This window comes from Engystomops pustulosus, chromosome 7 (assembly GCF_040894005.1).
Source record: "Engystomops pustulosus chromosome 7, aEngPut4.maternal, whole genome shotgun sequence".
NCBI lineage: Eukaryota > Metazoa > Chordata > Amphibia > Anura > Leptodactylidae > Engystomops > Engystomops pustulosus.
The window spans coordinates 80863059-80885279 of record NC_092417.1 but is presented as its reverse complement, the minus strand read 5'-3'; the positions used below and the strand labels follow the sequence as shown (position 1 = coordinate 80885279).

Genomic DNA, 22221 nt, shown 5'->3' with positions numbered 1-22221 from the left:
TTATAAGATAATGTGTTATTTTGTTATCCTGACTATATTTAAAAATCTTGTCTTTGTGGAAATACCCCTTTAAGTATTGATATTATTAGTTTTGCACAATAAGGAATGTTCCAGAGGGGTATTTTGTGCTAGAGGTATATCGTATCAAATTAAAGGCTTAGACCAGCATTGCATGAAGTATTATTTTTCCCATAAAAATGACAGAAAATATGATATACTTAGATGGACCATAGAAGGCTTTGTTCACATAAGAATTTTAAAGCAACTGTTCCCCTTTGGTGCCGTTCTCCACACAGATGAGCCTCATACAAAAGGGACATATGCATGTGAGGACTATCATGGTTGCTTCAGTAGAGATTCTGCTGCTGACACCAAGAGCAGGATGGTTGTGGTGAAGAGGTATAGGTCTCAGACTCCAACTGAAATGAATGGGAAGAAGATTCTCTGCGGTTTTATCACTTTCCTTATACAGAAGACACAATTGTCCATAGCAGTGTATAAGACACTACTGCACTAGAGACTGTCCCTGTAAGTATTACCAGTATACACGCAGGGCAGCACATGAGCTGGCAGTGGCCGGCAGAGCAGGGGTTACACATAACGGGCTGTAATTGCGGCCACTGCCGTCACCCCCTCCCTGCGCCCGGCCATGTGCTCTGCCAGGGGGCGGGTCCGGGGGGCTGATCTTCTGTCCGGGCTCACAACTCCGGGAGCAACGACAGTCGGGAGCCCCAGTGGGGGCGGGTCCTTAGTGCACAACACCCGGACAAACTTTAGCCGAACTCCGCGGGGATGCCCCGGGCACACTAGCTGGGGCGGCACGGCGGGCACATGACTGACGCCCTGAGGTCCCGCAAGCAGCGGCTGATGGCAGCGGTAGAAGAGGCGGCGGCGGCGGCGCCCGGAGCGGGTGACGGCATCTTGTACTGCTTCATATGCGGGGGAGGGGTGCCCCGGGGGCGGGAGGTCCGGCTGCCAGTCCGGTGCCCGGCCCGGGAGGGTTGCGCCTTCTTCCCCTTCTTGCAGCAGCAGGAGCCTGCGCCCGGGGCGGAGCCGCTGAGTCCGGGAGGCAGCGCCCGGGTTTGCGCCGTGTGTCAGCGCTTTCTAGGGGCACAGTGGGACGCGTTTGAGCGGAGTCGGACCCCACTGGACAAGCGTATGTACTGGCTGAAGAGGCCCTACCAGTGTGGGGGGGACGGGGCCCGGGCGCACCCCAGGGACTGGAACCCCAATTACGACTCCGAGCTCTCTGACCTGTCCGACAACCCGCTGAGTGACCCGGAGGACAGCGCCGAGCCTGCCAGGAGACAGTGGGCACCGGTACCAAGGACACCTGGACACAGCGCCCCCTGCCGGGCGTCCCCTACTGACAGATCGCTGCAGGGGGCAGAGATTGAAGGTGACAAACACCCGGAGAACGGACACCCCATCACGTGCTACATCTGTGGGACACCCAGCGCGGGTAACGTTTTACACGTCCAGAAACAAGAGCACTCACCCCAAGCGCCCTTCTTCCCTTTTCTGTGGCTTCACACCCCTCCGCCAGGCGCTAACCCCATCACCCCAGGGGGCAGTGCCAGGGCCTGTGACAGCTGCTTCTCCTCTCTCGTGCAGCAGTGGCACAGCTTTGACATGGCCAATGTTCCTGTCTTGCAGCGTCTCTATGTGGTACCACTCAACTCTGGCCCAGAAAAAGGCACACCCTCCAAACCCAGTGACTCTCACCCTAAAGGTCCAGTGGTCTGCTACCTCTGTGGAGAGGACTGTGCCAACCAAGGCAAACTAGTGCGTTCCAGGATCAACAATGGCAGTGCCAAGTCTACCATGCACTTCCCCTTCGTCACCCAGCTTCCATGCCCACCTGGCTCCAGAGGGGCGACTCACCAAGGAGAGGTACAGAGTTGCAGGAAATGCTATGGCGTGCTGGAAGATATCTGGGCCATTTATAGGGCATGTCACAATGAAGCACTCATCACTTCAGTCCAAAGTTTTCTTAGTAGATACCACCAGGTGTTCAGCTCTACGGATGCCAGCCCCTCTGGAGCCCCCAGGAGGGCAGGAGTTATTAGTGGCCACTCTGTACCTACTTCGGTCTGCTACGTGTGTGGGGCAGAGCTAGGTCCAGGATGTGAGTACCAACTAAGCATCAACCCCCCTAACAGGTATGCTGACAAGGAGCCTTTCTTCCCCTTTCTAACAGTTTACCCTCCTGCCCCCAAAGCCCGTCCTGCTGACTCCACAGGCCTGGTATCCACTTGCGGCCTCTGCTATCATGACCTCCTGAGCCAGTGGTTCCAACATGAGATGAAGACCCAACATCCTAGTAGCCCATGGTCACGGCAGTACCAGGTGGAGTCCTTTGTGTGTTTCTTCTGCAGACAAGATAAGCGGCGGCTGTTGGGGTTAAGGTGCGTCCAGTTAGCCCGGTTGCCCATTTTCCTCCTGGCACGCCGAGCACCCTACACCCTATTTGTGGATGATGGAAAACAGTTACTTGTTGGAGCTTGTATCGAATGTAAACCCCTGGCAATGGTGGACGTTAACATGGCACACAGTGGATCATCTTTGACTTCTTCACCAGCACCCAGCCGAACGGTAAGTTGTTCTCACCTGCTTGGTTGTCTAATACCAGCATCATTAAATGTATCCTCCCACCCTCGAATGTCAGTATTAGATGCCATGTGTATAGGACCTGGGCAAGTAAAGCAGCTTGGTTTCTGGGTGTCACCTGGGCACCAATACCACGGGAGGGCTGGTTATCAACACTCATACTAAGCAGGTGGGGTGTAGTTGCCCTTGCTAGCTTTCCATGAAGGTGGACTGCAAATATACCACTTTTGCTTCGCACCAGTTTTGACACATATCTGTGTCTGTTAATGGAAACATTTGTTCATATTAAGAAGCTGTTACACAGCTGACAGTTGATGATCCTCTGTGATGTACAAATATCAGTGGCACAAATCTCTCTTACAGTTCTGTTTTATCAGTACAGCCAATTTGATCCAGACTGGAGCTTAGGCTGCTTATTGTCCACCCTGGATACATCTTAAGAAGCCTTCATCAATGATGTGAATTGGGTCAACACACATTGTCAGCCTCGAAATATAAAAAAGGAAGATTTCCATTCACTGACAGCAGTTAGAGATCTTGAACATGATGTGATGCTGACACTCAGGTGATTGACAGCCTCTTGTCAGTTGGTTTAGGAAATTCTGCCAGTTTAGGCTTATGGATGTTTGCAGTTCCAGTGCAGTGAGTGGGGGAAGCCTTGTAAGAACATCCATGTGATATGGCCGGCCAGGGCACAGTTCAAGCTGTCTGGTGCCAAACAGTCCCGAAGCTTCGCACTGTGTCAATTATTTAATGATTGTCTCAAGAGACCGCACAGGGCAGTACAGAATACTGCTTATTAGATGGGACAGTTAATATTATTAGTAGAATATCTTTGTGTGTAATCTCCCCTATTAGGCACTAGGACATGGGTTCTGCATTCTAGTATATTATAACCTAAAAGGCTATGAGCACCTCAGCAGGTTCACATGCATCTGTATACTCAATTCTATGTTCTTGAAATTTTAGTTTTTCAGTATCTCATATAAACATTTATGCATCACATCCAGATCCTTACATTTCATCAGTACATATTACTTTTCACAGCTTAGGTTTTGTTTCAATGGTTACTTGGGTATTTACGCAGGTAAAATATCTAAAGGCATCTTGGCCGTTTAGATCACTGGAGGCCGTCTACACTGGAACACTTTCAGTTTCCAAATCAACCCCGATGTAGTCAGGATTAGTTAAAAAAAAAACACACACACAAATTGCAAAGAACCCAAGAGTATAGTGTGAATGACTTGACTATATATAAACTGCAAACGCTGGGTCTTGGAAATGACATCACAAAATGGATGATTCACTAATAGTAATATTTCAGAATTCCACTGGCCCATTAACTTCTATTGGACTTGGGATGGTTACCTGGCTATCTCCTGCAGTGCTAGAGAAATGAATGGCACGTTGTATCCTCATTATTATAGTGGCTTTAAAGGACATCTATCACCAGATCAAGGATTGTAAACCAAGCACACCGACATACTGGTGTGCACCCCCTCTGGCAGGATCTGCTCATCTTTTAGCTTTTTATGCCCTAGTTTAAGAAAAAAAAAGGCTTTTAAAATTATGCGCTTGAGGGGCTCCAGGCTCCATTAACTTCTATGGAGCCCCTCAGGATCATTTGCATCATTTTTAAAGCCCCCTTTTCTTAAAAACAAGGGCAGCCGATCCTGCCAGAGGGGGCGCACACCAGTATGTCAATGTGCTTGGTTTACAATCCTTGAACTGGCGATAGATATCTTTTAAGTCTGTCGGCCACAAGCGAGTGTGGTCCGTTATACTCCCTCCATACGTGATTTCCCAGACCAATCTCTGCAATGGAAAGGTTGACTTTTGCCCACCCATAGCTGCCATTTTTAGCTAGTTTCCGCCACTGTTGAAATCGCGACATAATATCTACTGTGGACATTCTCTAGCAATTCACTACAGTATGTCCCCAGCTTTAATCTCCCTATACTGAAAAATATGACATAAAGCACTTCGTTCTTCAGTATAGAGGAGCTGCAAAGGGATTTCTGATTTTTGAAAGACCTACTTTAAAGATTATCTCTTGACACGTTATAATAGTTAATCATTTCTCAATTAAGTTATAGAATTCTAGAGCATCCTGTCTTAGAACTCTGTTGTGTAAAGAATGCCAGGTTTATCTATTCCTCCACAGCCTGATAGCTGCAGTTCTGATCGGACATACCCAAATCGCAGCACCCAGTTGTTTCCAAAGGTACTTTATTCAGGGGCAGAACCACTTTTAAAAGTATAACTTGGATGCATCAAGTTTTGCTGCAATTTTTGCATAATAGCTGTGGATTGGCCATAATTTTGCTGCATTTGTGGCAAAGATTATCACTGCAGACTAAGGAAACACTACACTCCTGGCGATTGGTCCATCCAGAAGTGTCCAGTAAATGCCACCACAACTTGCAGATTGTTGTGGGAAGTTACAGGCTGGAATCCACCCCCCACCCATCTTCTGCCAGTGACAGGGTGTTGTAACCCGACCGCGCAAAGGCTTCGACTGCACATTACAGGGTCAATGCCAGATGTGCCGAGGGTTCCCAGCTGCTCAAAGTAGAATGTGGGATTTCCCTGCAGATCCGTAAAACACAAAGGAGCTGTAGCACACAAACGCAGCGCTTCATAATTCTTATTATAGACTGGGAGGAAAAAACCCTTAACCTCCCCTCCTAAATGTGCAGCTGGCAGAAAACTGTCACTAGTGAGAATCGGTTATCCTGGGCGGGGGATTAGCTGGCTGTCCTAAACTAGGAAATGGTATTAGTCCCTTTATCCCTATTCATTAATTAGACTTAGGGCAGATGCACATTGGGGTGCGTGTCAGTTGCATATTTTCTACATTTAGCTTCTTTTTTGTCTCCACGTCTGAAAAAAAATATAAAAATGAAGGTTTAACATTGGTTAGAAAACCCAACGCTTGGTTCCCCAGGCTCAAAGTTTCTTTTGTGGACCCATAGACATCCGTGAAAAGAAAATGGGACAGGTTTCAAAATGTATTTAATGGACAACGGATCAGTGAAAACAATGGCTCAATAAGACATCTGCGAAAATCACTGAACCACGGATGTGAAAAACATCGCCAATGTGAAAGAGCCCTTATTCACACTTTTGGTTTTCTGTTTCTTCCTTGACACTTATTTTGAAATATCCATTATTTTTATAACATGAGGAGGCGCAGAGGTTGTGGTAACATCTGGCCCAGGATCCTGAGGTTGCATTCACACTTTGCGTTTTGAATGTGCTTTGAAACGTGTTGAATAAACGCATTTTAAAACGCATCCTATTAGTTTCCACAGTGTGTAGTCTGTGACTTCACTTGGTTTGCAAACACATTGGGGCACATTTACATTGGGAAAAGTTGGAAACTTCACTAAGGGCGCTGTCCCACGTTGCGGTTTGGTCGCCGTTTGCGATCGGGAACGAACCGCCGGTGTTTTGCATTAAAGTAAAGCAAAACAAGTAACGCGAATGCAAACGCAGCCGAAACAACGTGGCACAGCGCCCTTCCCGTGTATAATGCTGGGTGCAACCGATTCATTAAGAACGTGCCCCAGAAATCATGGAATCTGTCGCTTCCCCGGATTGGTCCAACAGAGTTCACCAACTTTTATATGGCACACGTTAAAGCATACATTAACATTGCGTTTTGTAAATGCAAATGTTAACAGCAATATAATTAGGCAAGTCTCTTCTCAACTGTTGCATTGTGTGTGTTTCAAAATGCATGCCATGTGTTAATGCACTGCTTTCACATGTGGAATTTGCGCTGGGTTTCCAAATGCAATGCATCCATTGGAGTAACATTGCTTGTGGATTGCGTTTACTTAATGAGATACAAACACAATCTAGGTGATCGCAAGAGACTTGTTTGAATTGTGTTTGGAAACTACACAAACACCACACGTGAACGCGGCCTCAGGCCATGTGCCCTTTCCAGGCCCTCCACCCCATCTGGCATTGGGGGATGAATAGGACCTGCCCTTACTTTTATGGTGCAGGCAATCGGCACGTTCCTAGTGCAATGCGGGACCGTACCCAATAGAAGGCTATGGGGATGTGAGTAGCACATGGCCAATGCACGTGTGCATGTGAATGAGGCCTTTGGGTGATGTCAGACGTGGCGCTTTGTCTGCGCTTGCAAACGCAGACAAAGTCGCGCCCACTGGGGCGGCTCGATCGCATCGGCGTTTGCAAGCGCAGACAAAGCGTCACGTCTGACATCACCCTTAGGGTGAAGACACAAGTGGCGTTTTTAGGCCGTTTTTAGTTGCATGCGTTTTTTGACAACGCATGCGTTTTTTGACAGGTTTGACCAATTATCTTAATTCTAACTGGTCAAAAACGCATGCGTTTTTTACGTTCTGAAAACTAAAAACGGCCTAAAAAGGGCACGTGTGTCTTCACCCTTAGGGCGCGTTCACACGTTGCGTTTTGACCTGCGTTTTCATTGCGTTTGAAACGCATATACAACAGCTGAGGAGGGGTGATTTGCCTAATTACATCACTGTTAACATTTTAGTTTACAAAACGCATCATAAACGTGATGTTAACGCATGTGTTAACAACGTGTTAACACATGCGTTTTGTTAACGCATGCGTTTACATTGCATTTACAAACGTAAACGGTAATGTAATTAGGCAAATCACCTCTCATCAGCTGTTGCATATGCGTTTCAAACGCAATGAAAACGCGACCAAAACGCAACGTGTGAACGCGCCCTTAGGCCGGCGCCACACAGGGCGCTTTGTCTGCGCTTGCAAACGCAAACAAAGTCGCGCCCACCGGGGCAGGCCTCGGCTCGATCGCATCGGCGGCAATGCCTGCAATCGGGAACGAGCCGCCGGTGTTTTGCGTGAATTTAACGCGAAACACCGACGGCTCGTTCCCGATCGCAGGCGTTTCCATAGAAACGCAGATGCGATCGGGCCGAGGCCTGCCCCGGTGGGCGCGACTTTGTCTGCGTTTGCTAGCGCAGACAAAGCGCCCTGTGTGGCGCCGGCCTTAGGGTGATGCCACACATGGCGTTTTGAAACAGTTTTTGGTCCGTTTTTTAGCAATCCGTAAAAAAACGCATGCGTTAAAAACCCCATCGTTTTTTTAAAAACGCATCCATTTTTTAACGGAGTGCTTAAAAAACTGACCAAAACGCCATGTGTGGCATCACCCTTATGAACAGACCAAATATATAAATGACACATTATGACTCAGGAGTTGGATGCAGAATTGTATCTGTATCATAACGCGACGATAGCACACAGGGGACGGGGCTCAGGGAGATTGCGATCGGCCCGAGCCCCGTCCCCTGTTCGCTAGCATTGCATTGCGGGTGGTTTCCCACGTGCAATTTTTGTCACATTTTAAAACGCATCCAAAACGCAAGTGGCAGAGGGTTTGGCCAAAATACATATGCATTTCCAATGAAACACATGTATTTTGGTCAAGCCCCTCCCACTAGCGTTGCTGCACTAATAAAATGTGGCAGAAAATCAAACATTTATTAAATGGATTTTTTAACATACATGTCTATGGAAGAGGAGGATTTTATTCAGAGCACAGTCATGTCACATTTTTCATCAGAACTTCCTAAAATGCTCTAAAAACTATGCAAGTAGTTTATTACTGCAACCCACTGCCATCATGAAAGCAGCTCCCCCTAGTGGCTGGGCATTCTAGAGATATGAGTCACAGGTTAGAAGCTTTTATTCCTGAATATGATTTCCTCCATATACTATGTATATTTGCTATGCGCCAACCCCAACATTTGTAGAATGACTATCCCTGGTGTTTGTTGTCATCTTCCAAATGCCAAAACGCTATGGAAGACACAGCCGAGCAAAACACGTTGTCATCCCATCTGCAGTCGGTTGGTATTTTGTTCTCTCTTCAAACTGGGAAGGAATCCAACCCAGCTGTCACTTTGACCTCATCCTTAGAATAGAGAAAGGCATGTGCCTGGGGAAGCTGCTGGATCCTGACCCATTTTAGGAGATTAAGGTGAGGCTGTTTAGGGTTGGTATGTCTGGGTTTCACCCTCTGTAGGATGTTCTGTAGATACTGATACTCTGGTACACAGATTCACAACAAAGATACTTTGTAGGTAGTCAGGACTTATGACACCAAAAATGAATGCACACAACACTGATAATGATAAAAAAAAAAAAAAAAGTGTCATCTTACCTCAGCAGAAGCCAGTGCTGGATCCCACATATTGCTCTCTGTTATTAGCCAACTGATGTGGGACAGCTGCAGTGGCCTCTTACTGATTGGTGGACAGGAAGTGTGGAGTCCACACAAAAATTTCCTCCCCCAGTGTGAGGTCTGTGTGAGCTCCAGTTCAGGTAACTTTCTGTACAATAGCTACTATAAAACTAGAAGCATGTTGGATATTTCATTTGAATGTGTATCACTGCCAGGGCACCACACTACTCCATGAAAATGAGTGGGGTTTGGCCCAATCGGGAGTAAGCACAAGAGCCTAGATCTACTATTAGTGAGCCATGTGCCACATTTCTGTCCACAGGATTGTGTTGTAGTGCACACTTTATTAATGTATTGTACGTGTATTTATATGCAGTCTACCCCAAAATTCTGGCACTGTCTGCTTAGTAAATGTGCCACAACATGTTTTGCATTGTTTAATTGCAAGACTGTGGTGCTCCTTTCTTATTGTGTGTGTTTCGGTAGAAATGTATACGTGGTTAGCCTATGTCCCTTCCAAGTTGCATGTGAACTATGTGTCAAAATGCAATTCAAATGCACAGTGTGAACAGAACCTAACAAACACCCGGTTATGGGCAGTACTCGGTAAGGGCAGTCTTTTTAAATAGGTTGTAAATAAGTTCTACAATTAGTTCTAGAGAACTAGAAAATGGCTACAAATTGATAGAAATGGGGCAAATTTACTGATCATGTCTGTATGAGAAATTTGGTTTATCTTTAGACTTTTATACGGAATTGTGGACTTTGCTCTCCTTAAACCCTTCAGAACCCTTCAGGGCGCGTTCACACGCGACGCTAGCGCACAGTGGGTGGGGCTCGGGCCGATCGCATATGCGTTTCCCGGGAAACGCATGCAATCAATAACCTGATCGCATGCGTTTCTCTGGAAACGCATATGCGATCGCTCCAAACTCCGCCCCCTGTGCGCTAGCGTCGCGTTATGAACGCGGCGCTAGCGGAACGTGTGAACGCGCCCTCAGGCTCATTAGCATCATTTTAAAAGTTTATTTTAGAAGGAAGGAGGCCATGGGTAAGAAATATAAATTGCCACAGTCAGGGTGCTTGGATCTATGGGTAAGTGTTCCTGGTTTATCATGCCTATATAATTATTATGATGCAAGATTTCCTTTAACCCCTTTTTGACCAAGGCTCATTGGTGCTTGAATGTCCAGGTCAATTTTTGCAGTTCTGTTCTGCGCAGCTCTTCTATGACAATGCTTTTGGAACCAAATTACTTATCATAACAATCTTTTTACTTTTTTAAAAAAATTTTTCCCTGACATGTTAGACCTTAACTTAATAGACTCATTTAATTAATAACACATCTTTTAAACAATTAGGGACACATATCTGAAATGTGAAATAATGTGTGCTTTTTTGCCATATTTCCCATTAAAATAAATTTTAATAAGTGGAAAATTTGTATAAACCTAAACCAAAATATGTTATAAATATGTACATCACCATCTTCCAGGTTTAGAGGCAGAGGTTTCATGTACTTTTTAGTGCATTCTGCACCTCCTTACAATTTCTGCTTCCAGCTGACTGACTGGCTGGATGGAGGTTCACTTCAAACATTCAGATATATCCTGAACCCTGGAATCTAACACCAGGATGTAGGATTGTAGATGAAGTACACCTACATGCAGGTGAACCCCTCTGGCAGGATCCACTCTTTTAACCCCTTCACGCTCCGTGCTGTACATGTACGGCGCAGAGGTGCGTATTAACCATGCTGGTGCTGAGGCCGCTGCCATCTTTGTTTCCGGCGGTGAACCCCTTAACAGAAAATGGTGCCCAAATGTGACTTTTACACTATTTCACATCACAAAAAAAATGTAATAAGAAGTGATCCAAAAGTTTCACAGTCCTCAAAATGGTAGCAATAAAAACGTCAGCTAATTTCGCAAAAAATGACACCTTGCACGGCTCCATACACCATAATATGAAAAAGTTATAGCGTCACACGTTTAATTTTTGAAAATTGTATTAAAACGCAATAAAACCTACCATATATACTTGTGCTTATACATAAGTCTCTATAAAAAAAAAAAAAAAATTTACATACTTGCCTTCCGGCTCCCCGATGCTTTGGTCCCCGCGGCTCCACTTCTTTCTGCTGTATCAGCCGGAAGAGCCGTGGCCAAGCGCTCTGCCAGCCTGCGCACACTATGATGCTGCTAACGTCATAGAGTGTGACGCCCACCGGCTTTTACAGCATAGAGAAGGGGAGCTACGCCAAGCATCAGGGACCTCTGGTAGGTGAGTGTGCGTTTATTTTTTTTATGTGCTGGGCAAACAAGGGGCTGGCTGGCTATATATTACACTGGGCTTTATGCTGGGAGGCTGTGACCAGTGCATTTCCCACCTTCGGCTTATGTTCGAATCAATAGGTTTTCAGTCTTTGATGGTAAAATTGGGGGGTCTCGGCTTACTCTAGAGTAAATACGGTATATAAATTTGGTATCACCGTTAACGCACCGAACCAAAGAATAAAGCAGTGTTATTTGGATTACACAGTGAAAGTTGTAAAAACTGAGCCCACACCACCATTTGAAATTTGTTTTTTCCTGCTTCCCAGTACACAGCATGGCATACAGCTCTAAACATGGAAAAATGAAAGTTATGGATTTTTGGAAGTGGAGTCAGTCCATTTTATCACTATTCCAACTCCACCAAAATTCTCGCTCTCCAACTCCTCAAACCTATAATAAATTTAAAGTTTCCTTTAAATGTCCGTTCTGTTCCTGATCTACGGATTTAGGCCAGGGGTGAGCAACACTTATTGGTCCAATGGCCATATTGTCATACTTCTCAACTTTTAACCGCATCAGTAACCAGCACCCATGACCACAGTATAGCACAAAATGCCAACCCAGAAATTATAAATACCACAGTACAGCAATAAATACCCCAGCAGCCAAATACTGCAATCAGAGCATAAAACTTCTTATACTGTAGACATTGTGTTAATAATGTAAATTTTTGGTTTAACAATAAATATGAATTCTTGTTCAAGGGAAAAATGGAGCACTCCCTGAAAATAAGACCTAGTTTTATTTTGCGCAAACGGGGTAATAATACTGGAGACCCCCAGAGCTGGTAATAATACTGGAGACCACCACCCAGTTGTAGTGAGAACTTCTCAGCTGTACTCACCGCTACCCGGCCTCCTGCAACAATGAAAGCTTTTATCAGTTCTGGAAGTGCTCATTGGACTCTGACCATCGTGCGAATTGCAACTTGTGCATTGACAGGCTGCTTGTGGCCCCTCAGTGCGGCTTGTGTGCCCTTGATACCCCTTTGCATAATTTTTAAAGCCTTTTTGTAAAGACCAGGGCATGAAAAGCTTAAAGAAGAGTGGATCCTGTCAGATGGGGCACACAAGAGTATGTCAGTGTGCTTAGTTTACAATCCTTAGTCCTGGTGGTTAATGTCCTTTTAATGTAATATCAAGATTGTGTTTCTAGGCAGAAGGGAATCTGAATTATCCACTCTCAAGTTACAGTCAGGAATTGAGATCTGTTTTAAAATCAATTTTTACAGTGTGTTTCTGGTTCTATTTCACCTAGGAACTTTCCTGATATTGATATTATCAGGAGATAAGACTGTTTGTTTACATTTTGACAGTGTCATGACATACACTGGTTTGGATGGTGAAACCTCTCGCAAAATACACATACACAAGATCTAAACTAAAATATATGTCAAAATTTTTCAAAGATCTATCCAAAAATACCAAATGTTAAATAACTTTAAAATCTAGCACCGATTGCAGATTTTAACCCTTTGATTGCCGCAAGCTGCAGTCAAAAGCCGGTGGAACGTGACTGCATTGGCTCAGATTGTGTGTCTCTCTCTGTGTCATCATCGAGGGGATGTTTTTATAAGACCCCCCGTATACTGACATACTGTAGCATGGTAGTATCTGTGAGACAAGTTAGTACCGCAGGAGGTCTTAAAAATAGTAGTAACAAAAAATATAATTTAAAAAAAAATTCGATCTCTCCCCCTCCCTCTTTCCCTAGAACTGATATAAAAGCAAATATGTTAGGTATTCCCGCATCCAAATATAATAAGTTATTTCTACCATTGAACCCCAACGGAAAAAGGCACCCAAATGTCCGAAAAGGCCAAATTTTTTCCAATTCATAAAAAGTGATCAAAAGCTCATATATTCCCCACAATGGCAGCAGAGAAAATGTCAGCTCATCCCGCAAAATTACTCCATATACCGGAGTATGAAGTTGTCTGCACCAGAAGATAGCGAAATGAAGAAATTTTATTTGTACCGAAGCTTTTAACTTTTTAATTAAAACCTATATAAATTTAAAATCTCTGTGATTGTACCGACCCAAAGAATAAACAAGATGTATCATTTGGGGGGCACAGTGAAAGCCATCAAAACCAAATGCATTTTTTCACTAAGTTTACTGCATTTGGATTTTTTTTTTTCCCTAGTGCATGACATGGAATATTAAATATCATCACTACAAAGTGCAATTTGTTACCTGGAAACAAGCCCACTTACAGATCTCTAATTGGAAAAATTAAAAAGTTTGGTTTCTTGACGGTAGGGAGAGAAAAATGGAAATGCAGAAATGAAAAAGGGCCTGGTCGTTAAGGGGTTAATTGTGGGGATTTCTGGAAAAATTCCAATGATACTAAAGTTGACCCTGTGTTTGCACCCCGTGGGTGGGGGGGAATCTCATTTTATATGTAGAAACTACATTCAGCATAACCAAGGAAGTCTCCTCCCTTCTGAAGATGGGGATTTGTCTCTGTCTACAAAGTTTTCAAACATTGAATGCTCCACATAGTGCTTGAATTTGGTCACATCGGATAGCTTTTAGATAAATACTGCATACCTCGATTTCCATTTTTTTGGATCTGATGTGTGTTTATAGAAATATCCCCTTTTTGCACTTTTTTTGCACATGTTTTGCTTTGTCGATTTAGAGCGCTATCTGTCACCAAAACTCAAAAAGACTTGGGTCAGCTTTACCTGGGGAATCTGAATCTGCAACAAAAAAGGGGACTGGACACGTAGGAGTAGGACGTATATAGCTGCATGGCATTCGTTTAGGGGTAATTGTAGACTGGGGTTAGGGTTTAAGATCACTGGTTCATACTGGCATCATGTCCCCAATCAACTTTAATAATAGTTATGAACTATAATAATCTGCTGCAAAAGAATATCATTGGGGACATATTGCTGTCTTCAAATGTGCGCAGCTTTGTGGATACTGGGCTTTTTCTTGTTTTGGAAATGGTTAAACTGTTTTAAATATTTCAATAGCCCTTTCCTGTAGAATCTATGCCTGGGGTCTTGGGGAAAGGGGGGGGGGGGTCTACATAGGTGGTGGGATTTTCCTGTATGCCATATGCAGAGGTGATTGTGAAATACGACTGGGGATGAGGACAAGGAAACAAACGGGTCCTTGAGGCAGGATTTCAGGGGAACAGATCCATCCATTCATGTGTTCAGAGCCTGTGTCTTGCTGTGGGTGATGTCATTGTCCTGAGACTTTCACCCAGCTTTCCTGCACAGAGATGCTTTGTAATGTTCCTGGGACCTGGTAAGTGGGGTTACATCCCTAATACGGCCCCTAATTTGAGAAGCCCCAATCGGCCTAACTGAACTTTACCTGTGTCAGGCTGCTACATGGACTGAGCTCCGCACCATGAACTCTGCCAAGGTTTACTTGCTGTGTGTGCCTGCTGGAATAACTGACCATGCTGAGGGTCATTTATCTTAGCCTTTTATATTTGTGACTTTTTTTTTTTTGAATATTTATGCCAAAATTTTCAACTTTTTCCAGTCCACTGCAACAGAACTTTTCAGTGTTGCGCCTGATATACGTATGATGCACAATCGGAGAAATTCCTCAAGAGTTCTCTCCTCGTCTGACATTGCGCCTGGTGGCTTCCCAGCTGCATCAGAGAAAAGATGACTGCTCTGGGGGAAACAGGAAAGATGAGATTATAATTTAACAAGGTTCTATTTCTCGGACTGCTGCATTGTAACAACCTTCCCCTGTGAAAAGCAATAGATTAGTGCATCGGATGTGCTTCATACTGCAAGATTCTACCTGTTAAAGGGAACCTGTCACCAGGAGACCTCGATTTTAGCCCTCCACACTTCCCCCATAGAGCATTGCATGTACACTGCTAAACATCTTTTATTGCTAGAATTGGCTTTACAGAGAAAAAGATAACTTCTATTTTACCTTTGAAAGACCTGTGCAGTGTGACTACTCCAGTCGCCAAATGGGCAGGGTTGGAGAGGAGTATATTTCCCCCCACTCTCGGGAAACGTCTCCTCAGTGTCTCATTTTCAAATCAATATTACCGCCCCTCATCCACCCTTCGTCTTCATTTGAACGCCCCCTTGCTTGGCCCTACTGTTGACGTCACCTACTCACGTCCCGCCCGCTTGCCGTAACTCTCGCTGACCGCGTCTGGCATTCTTGCGCCTGCGCGGTCAGCATCGCTTGTGCTGTGCGCACAGACATGCGCAGATGAAGCAGTGCCGGCCGCAAGGTCACCGAATTCATCTGCGCCACACTACCTAGGGCGAGTTGTCAGCGTAGTGTGGCGCATGCGCAGATGAATTCGGGGACCTTGCGGCCGGCACTGCTTCATCTGCGCATGTCTGTGCGCACAGCACAAGCGATGCTGACTGCGCAGGCGCAAGAATGCCAGACGCGGTCAGCGAGAGTTACGGCAAGCGGGCGGGACGTGAGTAGGTGACGTCAACAGTAGGGCCAAGCAAGGGGGCGTTCAAATGAAGACGAAGGGTGGATGAGGGGCGGTAATATTGATTTGAAAATGAGACACTGAGGAGACGTTTCCCGAGAGTGGGGGGAAATATACTCCTCTTCAACCCTGCCCATTTGGCGACTGGAGTAGTCACACTGCACAGGTCTTTCAAAGGTAAAATAGAAGTTATCTTTTTCTCTGTAAAGCCAATTCTAGCAATAAAAGATGTTTAGCAGTGTAAATGCAATGCTCTATGGGGGAAGTGTGGAGGGCTAAAATCGAGGTCTCCTGGTGACAGGTTCCCTTTAATAACTGGCAACCCTAGTTCTCTTCCAGAGTTCCCTTCTGTTCATTCAGCTTTTATCCTCTATCCTTATGATGTGGTGTTCTCATTTCCTTTTGGTTTGTTACCCAGCTAATAAAAACCATGCAATAAACTGTTCAGGGTAGTAGAAAAGCTGGATGAAGGCTGTTGTCTCATAAATGTTTTCATAGCACGGTTCATGTGCTATCTGAGGATCTCCTTTATGTCCCTACTTCAGAGGCGAAGCCATTGTCCTGTCTTTCCTGTTTCCCGGTAATCTGCTTCCTTCATTGGCTGTGCGGGGCTTCCTCATAAGTGAGGTCCATGTGAAGGGAATCTTCCTGCTACATTCTTCATTGTGCTGACTCACAGCAGCTGTCACTTATTGGGTTACCAACACCAGTTCTGGAACACACTGGGGATAATAATTTTTTTTTTTTTTGTGTAAGGGTGATGCCACACATGGCGTTTTTAGTCCAATAAAAAAAATGCATGCGTTTTTTTAAAACGCATCCGTTTTTGACTGGTTCTTAATTAAGATAATTGGGAAAACGGACGTATTTCTCTGCAGTTATGTGCACACTGCGCACCATGATGCATAAGGTTTCCTTCCAAGTTTTTACCTAATCTCTGAGGTGCATAGAGAATATGGTGGAAACTAATTTTTTGGTCATTTAAGGGTCAAATGTGTTTCTATTTGTTGCCTTAGTTCACCTTAGACCTGCCAAAAGTTGATGCATTCACATACATTATTCTGTAGCGGAAATGAAATCTACCATCAAAATCAGTGGTAATCCACTTATAATTGTTATCCATGGTCTCCAGCTTCAAATCAAGCTGCTAGTGGACTCCTAGGTGCATTACCAGTACCCCCTCAGTGCTGTAGCACGCTGCCCCCCCCCTTCCCCCGGATTTTATCTCACTGCAGCAGAGGAAGTTTTAATGCAGTGGGGGGGGGGGGGGGGGTTGGGTGCCGCCAGCCTGTGAATCTGGAGCACACAGGGCTCCGATAACACTCCAGAAGCCATTCAGGCTCATTAGCATAATTGTATACGTTGATTTTAGAAGGAGGAAGGCAATGGATAAGAAATATAAGATGCCACCGTCGCGTTGCCTGGATCTATGAGTAACTGTCCCTGGTTCATCATGCTTGATTTTGATAGTAGATTTGGTATTTCAGCAAAAGCAAACCGGTAGCAATTTAAAAAAAAATTGTGGTGCATGGCATTCAGGAAATTTTCATGGCATAAATAGGTTAATAAATGTGTACTAATATCTTTAGAGAGGAAATGATTGGTGTATACTTTTCTTTCTACTTTTTCACCCTACTTCCAGATAAAATGGCAAGGTGTTCACGATGGGTAGACTGAAAGGGACCCGGGAAGGTGACAAATGGCAACTATGGTTGCCACTTGTGGGCCTAAATCAACAGATGCCATTTAAAGGGGTTGTCTGACTGTGTGTGTTTTTTTTTTTTTTTTTTTTTTTTTTTTTTTTACAAATTTAGCAGCCGGGCTGGGGAGGACTTTTAAAATAAATAAATAAATTAAAATTAAAGGTGTACTTGCCTCCTCCGTCAGTCCAGGAGTGTCGCACTCCACAGTCAATCAGTGCCGTGACCCTGTTTGTTTACAGGGGGACCCAGCTTCGCTCCGACTTCTTCTGGTTCGGCCTGGCACACCCACCCGTTCCATGTACCAGTGCTGTATCAGGCCTCTGTGGTGCTGATGCGTTTAATTTGATGCAGGTTTGTGTTACTTTGATCTGAAATTATTAGATAATTTTTATTTTTCTGAACATTATAGTATGAAACAGGTTTATGTACGTTACTGAACCATCCTATTATGAGCTGCCATTAATGACAGTTATACAGTTGGCTTGTGCTGGATATGTTTGGTATGGTTTGTCATCACATTTCAGGGGAAAGTTAGGGAGGAGGTGAAGTTTTTTCAGGGTTGACACTTGTCTGTCTGCTAAACATTTCATTTAGTTGGCTTCGTCCTTGATGGTTCTACTATTGACCCTAAGAGCTTACTATAATTATGGGATCACTGGTAAAGGTCGGCTAGCCTGGTTTTTGTGGGGCTGCACTCTTCTGGAAGGAGTGTCGCTTTTAGACCAGCCGTAATATGAGGCTATGGGGACAGATGAGATTAGTGGTTTGTGAACACCTGCCATACATTTACAGGGATTTCCGGATTCAGATGCTGGGATGCCGGCTTAGAAAACTTGGATGCAACAGGGCCATTACCTTCTCAAGTAGGCAGAGGTCCAGGTCTTTGCTTAATGCCTCAATGTGAGAAGTTTTCCTTTGCAAGGCGCCACGACACACATTAGTATTTCTCATGCCATAGGAAATGAGAATGTGTAAGGAGTAATGTCTGGGTAAGAACATGGAATTGCACCCTGTGGACAGGAGGGGAGTCGTGTATAGTGTCCGTAAAGGGAAGCTGTCATCTACTTTTACCACGCTAAACGAGCTGTACACCTTAGTAGGGTGCTATCCCCTATTTTATGTGAAATCTCAAACCTTCCCCTATTCAAATAGAGCAGCTCTAAAGTCCTGTAGAAAGAGGATAGTTTTCTACTAGTTTTCACATAAGAATCAGACTCTGTAACTTAGTCTAAAACCCCTAGAATAGGATAAAATTGCAAACTGCAGGCTTGTGGTTCTGTGAGCCACAAAACTGGAGATATGAGCAGGTAAATTTCTAGCTGGGATTTCCATATAGAAAGAATATAAACAAATATCCCCTGCATATAGGACAAGAAAAGTAGTCTCCAGCAAAAAGAGTCACACGTGGTGGTTTGAAAGTGTTTTCCTTCATTACTGAAAACATAAGCAGTTGTCTTAACATTTTAACAGCTGCTTACCTTTCCAGCAATGAAGAAAAACTCCAACCAGTCAAACGGATGGTAACATGTAAAAATGCATCACAAACGCCGCATGTGACCGCACCCTGAAGATGAGAATGACCTAGAAGACACCTTGCATTCTCACTAAATGGATTGCCAGACGTTATTCTACACTTTCTGATGTGCTGATGAAGGATTCTTTGGGACTGTGGATCTTTAAATCTGCACTCTTTGCAGGTATTCGCTTTGCAGTTGTGCCTGCTTTATAATTCTTTGTTATAAGGATTTCCTCTGGGACATAATTACTGGCTTATTGCTGTGCCTTGCAGCACACCTCTCCATCCCTTGGTGCCAGTGATCGTTGGGATTGGCATCTTTCCAGCCACCCCATTTCTGCTGCCCCAGGCTCCCCTGTGGCTCAGCCAGTTATGAAAGCTTCAGTAAAACAGGTTGTGGGCAGTGTATGGAGAGAGGTTCAGCAGGAATATTCTCTGTACAACTGTTTTTTTGTATATTTTTTTTCTTTAGGGAGATTAGGACATATATTGAGGTTCTCGCCCACCACTTCCATATATCTGTGTGAAATCTTAAGTTGTTTATCAGGGTTTTATGTAACCTAATCATTGCAGAATAACCTTTTTACAACTTTCTTGTTGGATCATTTCATCCCCCAGGTTAAGATCTCTGCTTTCTGACAGTGGAGAAAAAAAAAAAAGATTTTCTTGTATTCAGCAACAACAGTACTACACAAGCATGGATTACAGTTGGTCCTTGGTGGAAGACTTTCCCGTGCAGTGCAGATACTACTGTCCTAGGTTGGATAGAGTCTTCAAAATGTGTTTTCCGGGGTTAAACATTTGGCAAGATGTAAGCCTGTGTGTTTCATGATATATTTTTTCCACTGTGGTGGAGATGGGAAGGGGGGGTTGTTGTCTTGTGAGTTGAGATGCAGGACGTTAACACCTTGTCAGATTCTAATCTGAGCATAAGGAACCAATTGCGCCCCCTTCCCCATGTGACTGTTCGGTACCCCCCTTCTAGCTGCTGCTGTCAGGGCACTGTACTTGTGGTAGCAGCTTAGCTATAGACTCCCAGTCAGGGAACACACTGGATGTGTTTGCAAATCCTCTCCATCTGTGGGGATTAGGGAGGCATCTGGTTTGTTTTATAGCATCAAAACAAAGAAACTCATAGGCGCCGTTACTGCAAAAGGGGGAGAATGGGGAGGTCCGGGTCTGTGCTGCCACTCCATGATGGAGAGTCAGGAGGGCTTTAAAATATCACAATCTAAAGCACTTGCCTCAAACCCATATGTTATGATTACTTTACAAATACTGACTTTTTAGACTCAAAAACGGGCGCCACAATGTTTCTTTCCTATCGAAGACCCTGCCCAGTTGCCTTTAGGCTTCATGCAAACTACAGTTTTCTGCCTGCAATAAACCTCTGTAACCCATATCCACAAATACAGTGAGTTGGCACCCACGTGACCTAGACTCTTGGACAACCCACCACAAAATGGCTTGTTTGCAGTGGATAACACCACATACAGCTCATATAGTTATGTTTTTCTCATTAGTCACCATTTTAGATGCCAAAAAAATGTTGCGGTGGCCGTTTTTGCATCTTGTAAGTCAGTATTTGTAATTAATCAACAGGGCTGTTTTTATGGTGGGTTTCCCATAAGAGAGCAACTTGGGCTTATGGGTTACATGCAGTGACAAACGTCCCGCTTGTGTGGATGAAAAATGGCCGCAAAGAGGTGACCGCAAAATGCATACGGTTGTGTGGATGAGGCCTTATACTGTATTCCACTGGTTGCTTACTGTTGTTTACATCAATGCCTCAGAGCCACCACGCAACTTAAAGTTGTCCCTGAGTGACTTTAGGAGATTTATTATTATTATTATTATTATTATTATTATTTATTTATTATTTTAATAATTATTTTGCCCACCATTGGGTTTCTCATTTGGGCCCTAATAATAGTGCTGCTAATAATTGAATTACGTGGTATGACTTTACAAGACATGTTGTATATGCACAGTGATTGAAAGTCATTCCTGATGTTATTTTATAGCTCTATTTTTTGTTTTAGTCGTTTGACTGCTTGCCTCTTTTTGCTGTCATAACAGGGCGGTGGTATGGTTGAGGGGCAGGTATAAAGGGAGCCTGCCACTGATGAGGATTAAGGGGTATTTCTAGACATTACTTTAAGGCCTGTTTATATTACTTCTCACAGAAGAACATTATTTTGCTATTCACGTTTGTGTTTGAGATGTTGCTTTTGCTCAGTTCACCTCAATGAGAAGGGAGCGGAGACAATCTCGCACACAGACCAGCAGACATTCTGGAGCCCGTGTTAGTGAGACGGCAGCCCTGGGACCGGGGAGGATTGGGCAAGGACACAGACTTCTCAGGAGGGCTGAATGTTTCTTCATGGACAGATTTCGGCTTGGTTTGTGCTTCCCGGCCACCCATTCCATGCACCCTGCATTTATGTTGTTCTTTGCTGGTTATTTAGTGACCTGCAGCAAAGTTGAATAAACTGGCAGAATATTTTAATAAAAAAAGAGCACCCCAATTTACTGGTTAGGTGCACCCCACAAGGGATCACATAAATTGAACTTGCTGCCTTTTCTGCATTTGTATCATTGTGAATCACTTGTCTCATGGCTGTTTTTTACAAAGGTATTATAGAAAAGTTGAAGTGTTGAGGAACCACAGCAACTCAGCAGTGATATGGAAGACTACAGAGCAGGGCTGCAGAGGTCAACAACATCTACTGTGTGCTTGGAGCTTCAATGAGATGACTGCTGCATAGCAAACCCTACAGAATTTGCAACTGCCAGTCTGTTATAAAGCCTAGTGGCCAGAGTGAAAACTGCAGAATACAGTAATTTTTATGTTTAAGGTTGGGTTTTTTGATGAATCTTTTCCTTTTTTTTTTTTTTTTTTTTTTTTTAAACAAAAGCTTGGCTAAAATATAGGTAATTTTTCTGGCTACACATTCTCTTAATGTACAGATGCCTGTTACTTCTGCCCATATAAGGGCAAGTATATCCCCTTGTATCTATACAGGCAGTCCCCGGGTTACATACAAGATAGGGTCTGTAGGTTTGTTCATACGTTGAATTTGTATGTAAGTCGGAACTGTATATTTTATCATTGTAATCCCAGCCAGAACTTTTTTTGGTCTCTGTGACAATTGGATTTTAAAAATGTTGGGTTGTCATAAGAATCAGGATTAACAATAAAGGTTCATTATAGACTCCTGTGATAACTGTTACAGCTGATGATTGTAGCCTAGGACTAAAGCACAATAAATTACCAATATCCAGTGGTCCGTTTGTAACTAGGGGTCGTATGTAAGTCGAGTGTTCTTAAGTAGGGGACTGCCTGTACATTCATTCATTCATTCATCTATATATCTGTGGGCTGTTGTTGGGGA

At 44.2% G+C, this 22221-nt stretch overlaps 1 protein-coding gene across 4 annotated transcripts in view; it reads left to right on the top strand.

Moving 5' to 3' along the window:
• The first annotated feature begins 701 nt into the window (after positions 1 to 701).
• Positions 702 to 22221, top strand: part of GSE1 (Gse1 coiled-coil protein) — a 247628-nt gene continuing 226108 nt past the window's right edge. Inside the window, exon 1 of one of the 4 annotated variants that reach the window (XM_072117061.1) lies at positions 702 to 2595. In XM_072117061.1, the coding sequence (XP_071973162.1) occupies positions 832 to 2595 (1764 nt within the window). In that variant the 5' untranslated portion in view covers positions 702 to 831. Of the gene's footprint in view, positions 2596 to 8875; positions 8968 to 22221 lie in introns of those variants that run through there. The other 3 variants (XM_072117063.1, XM_072117064.1, XM_072117067.1) reach the window with 3 other exon arrangements.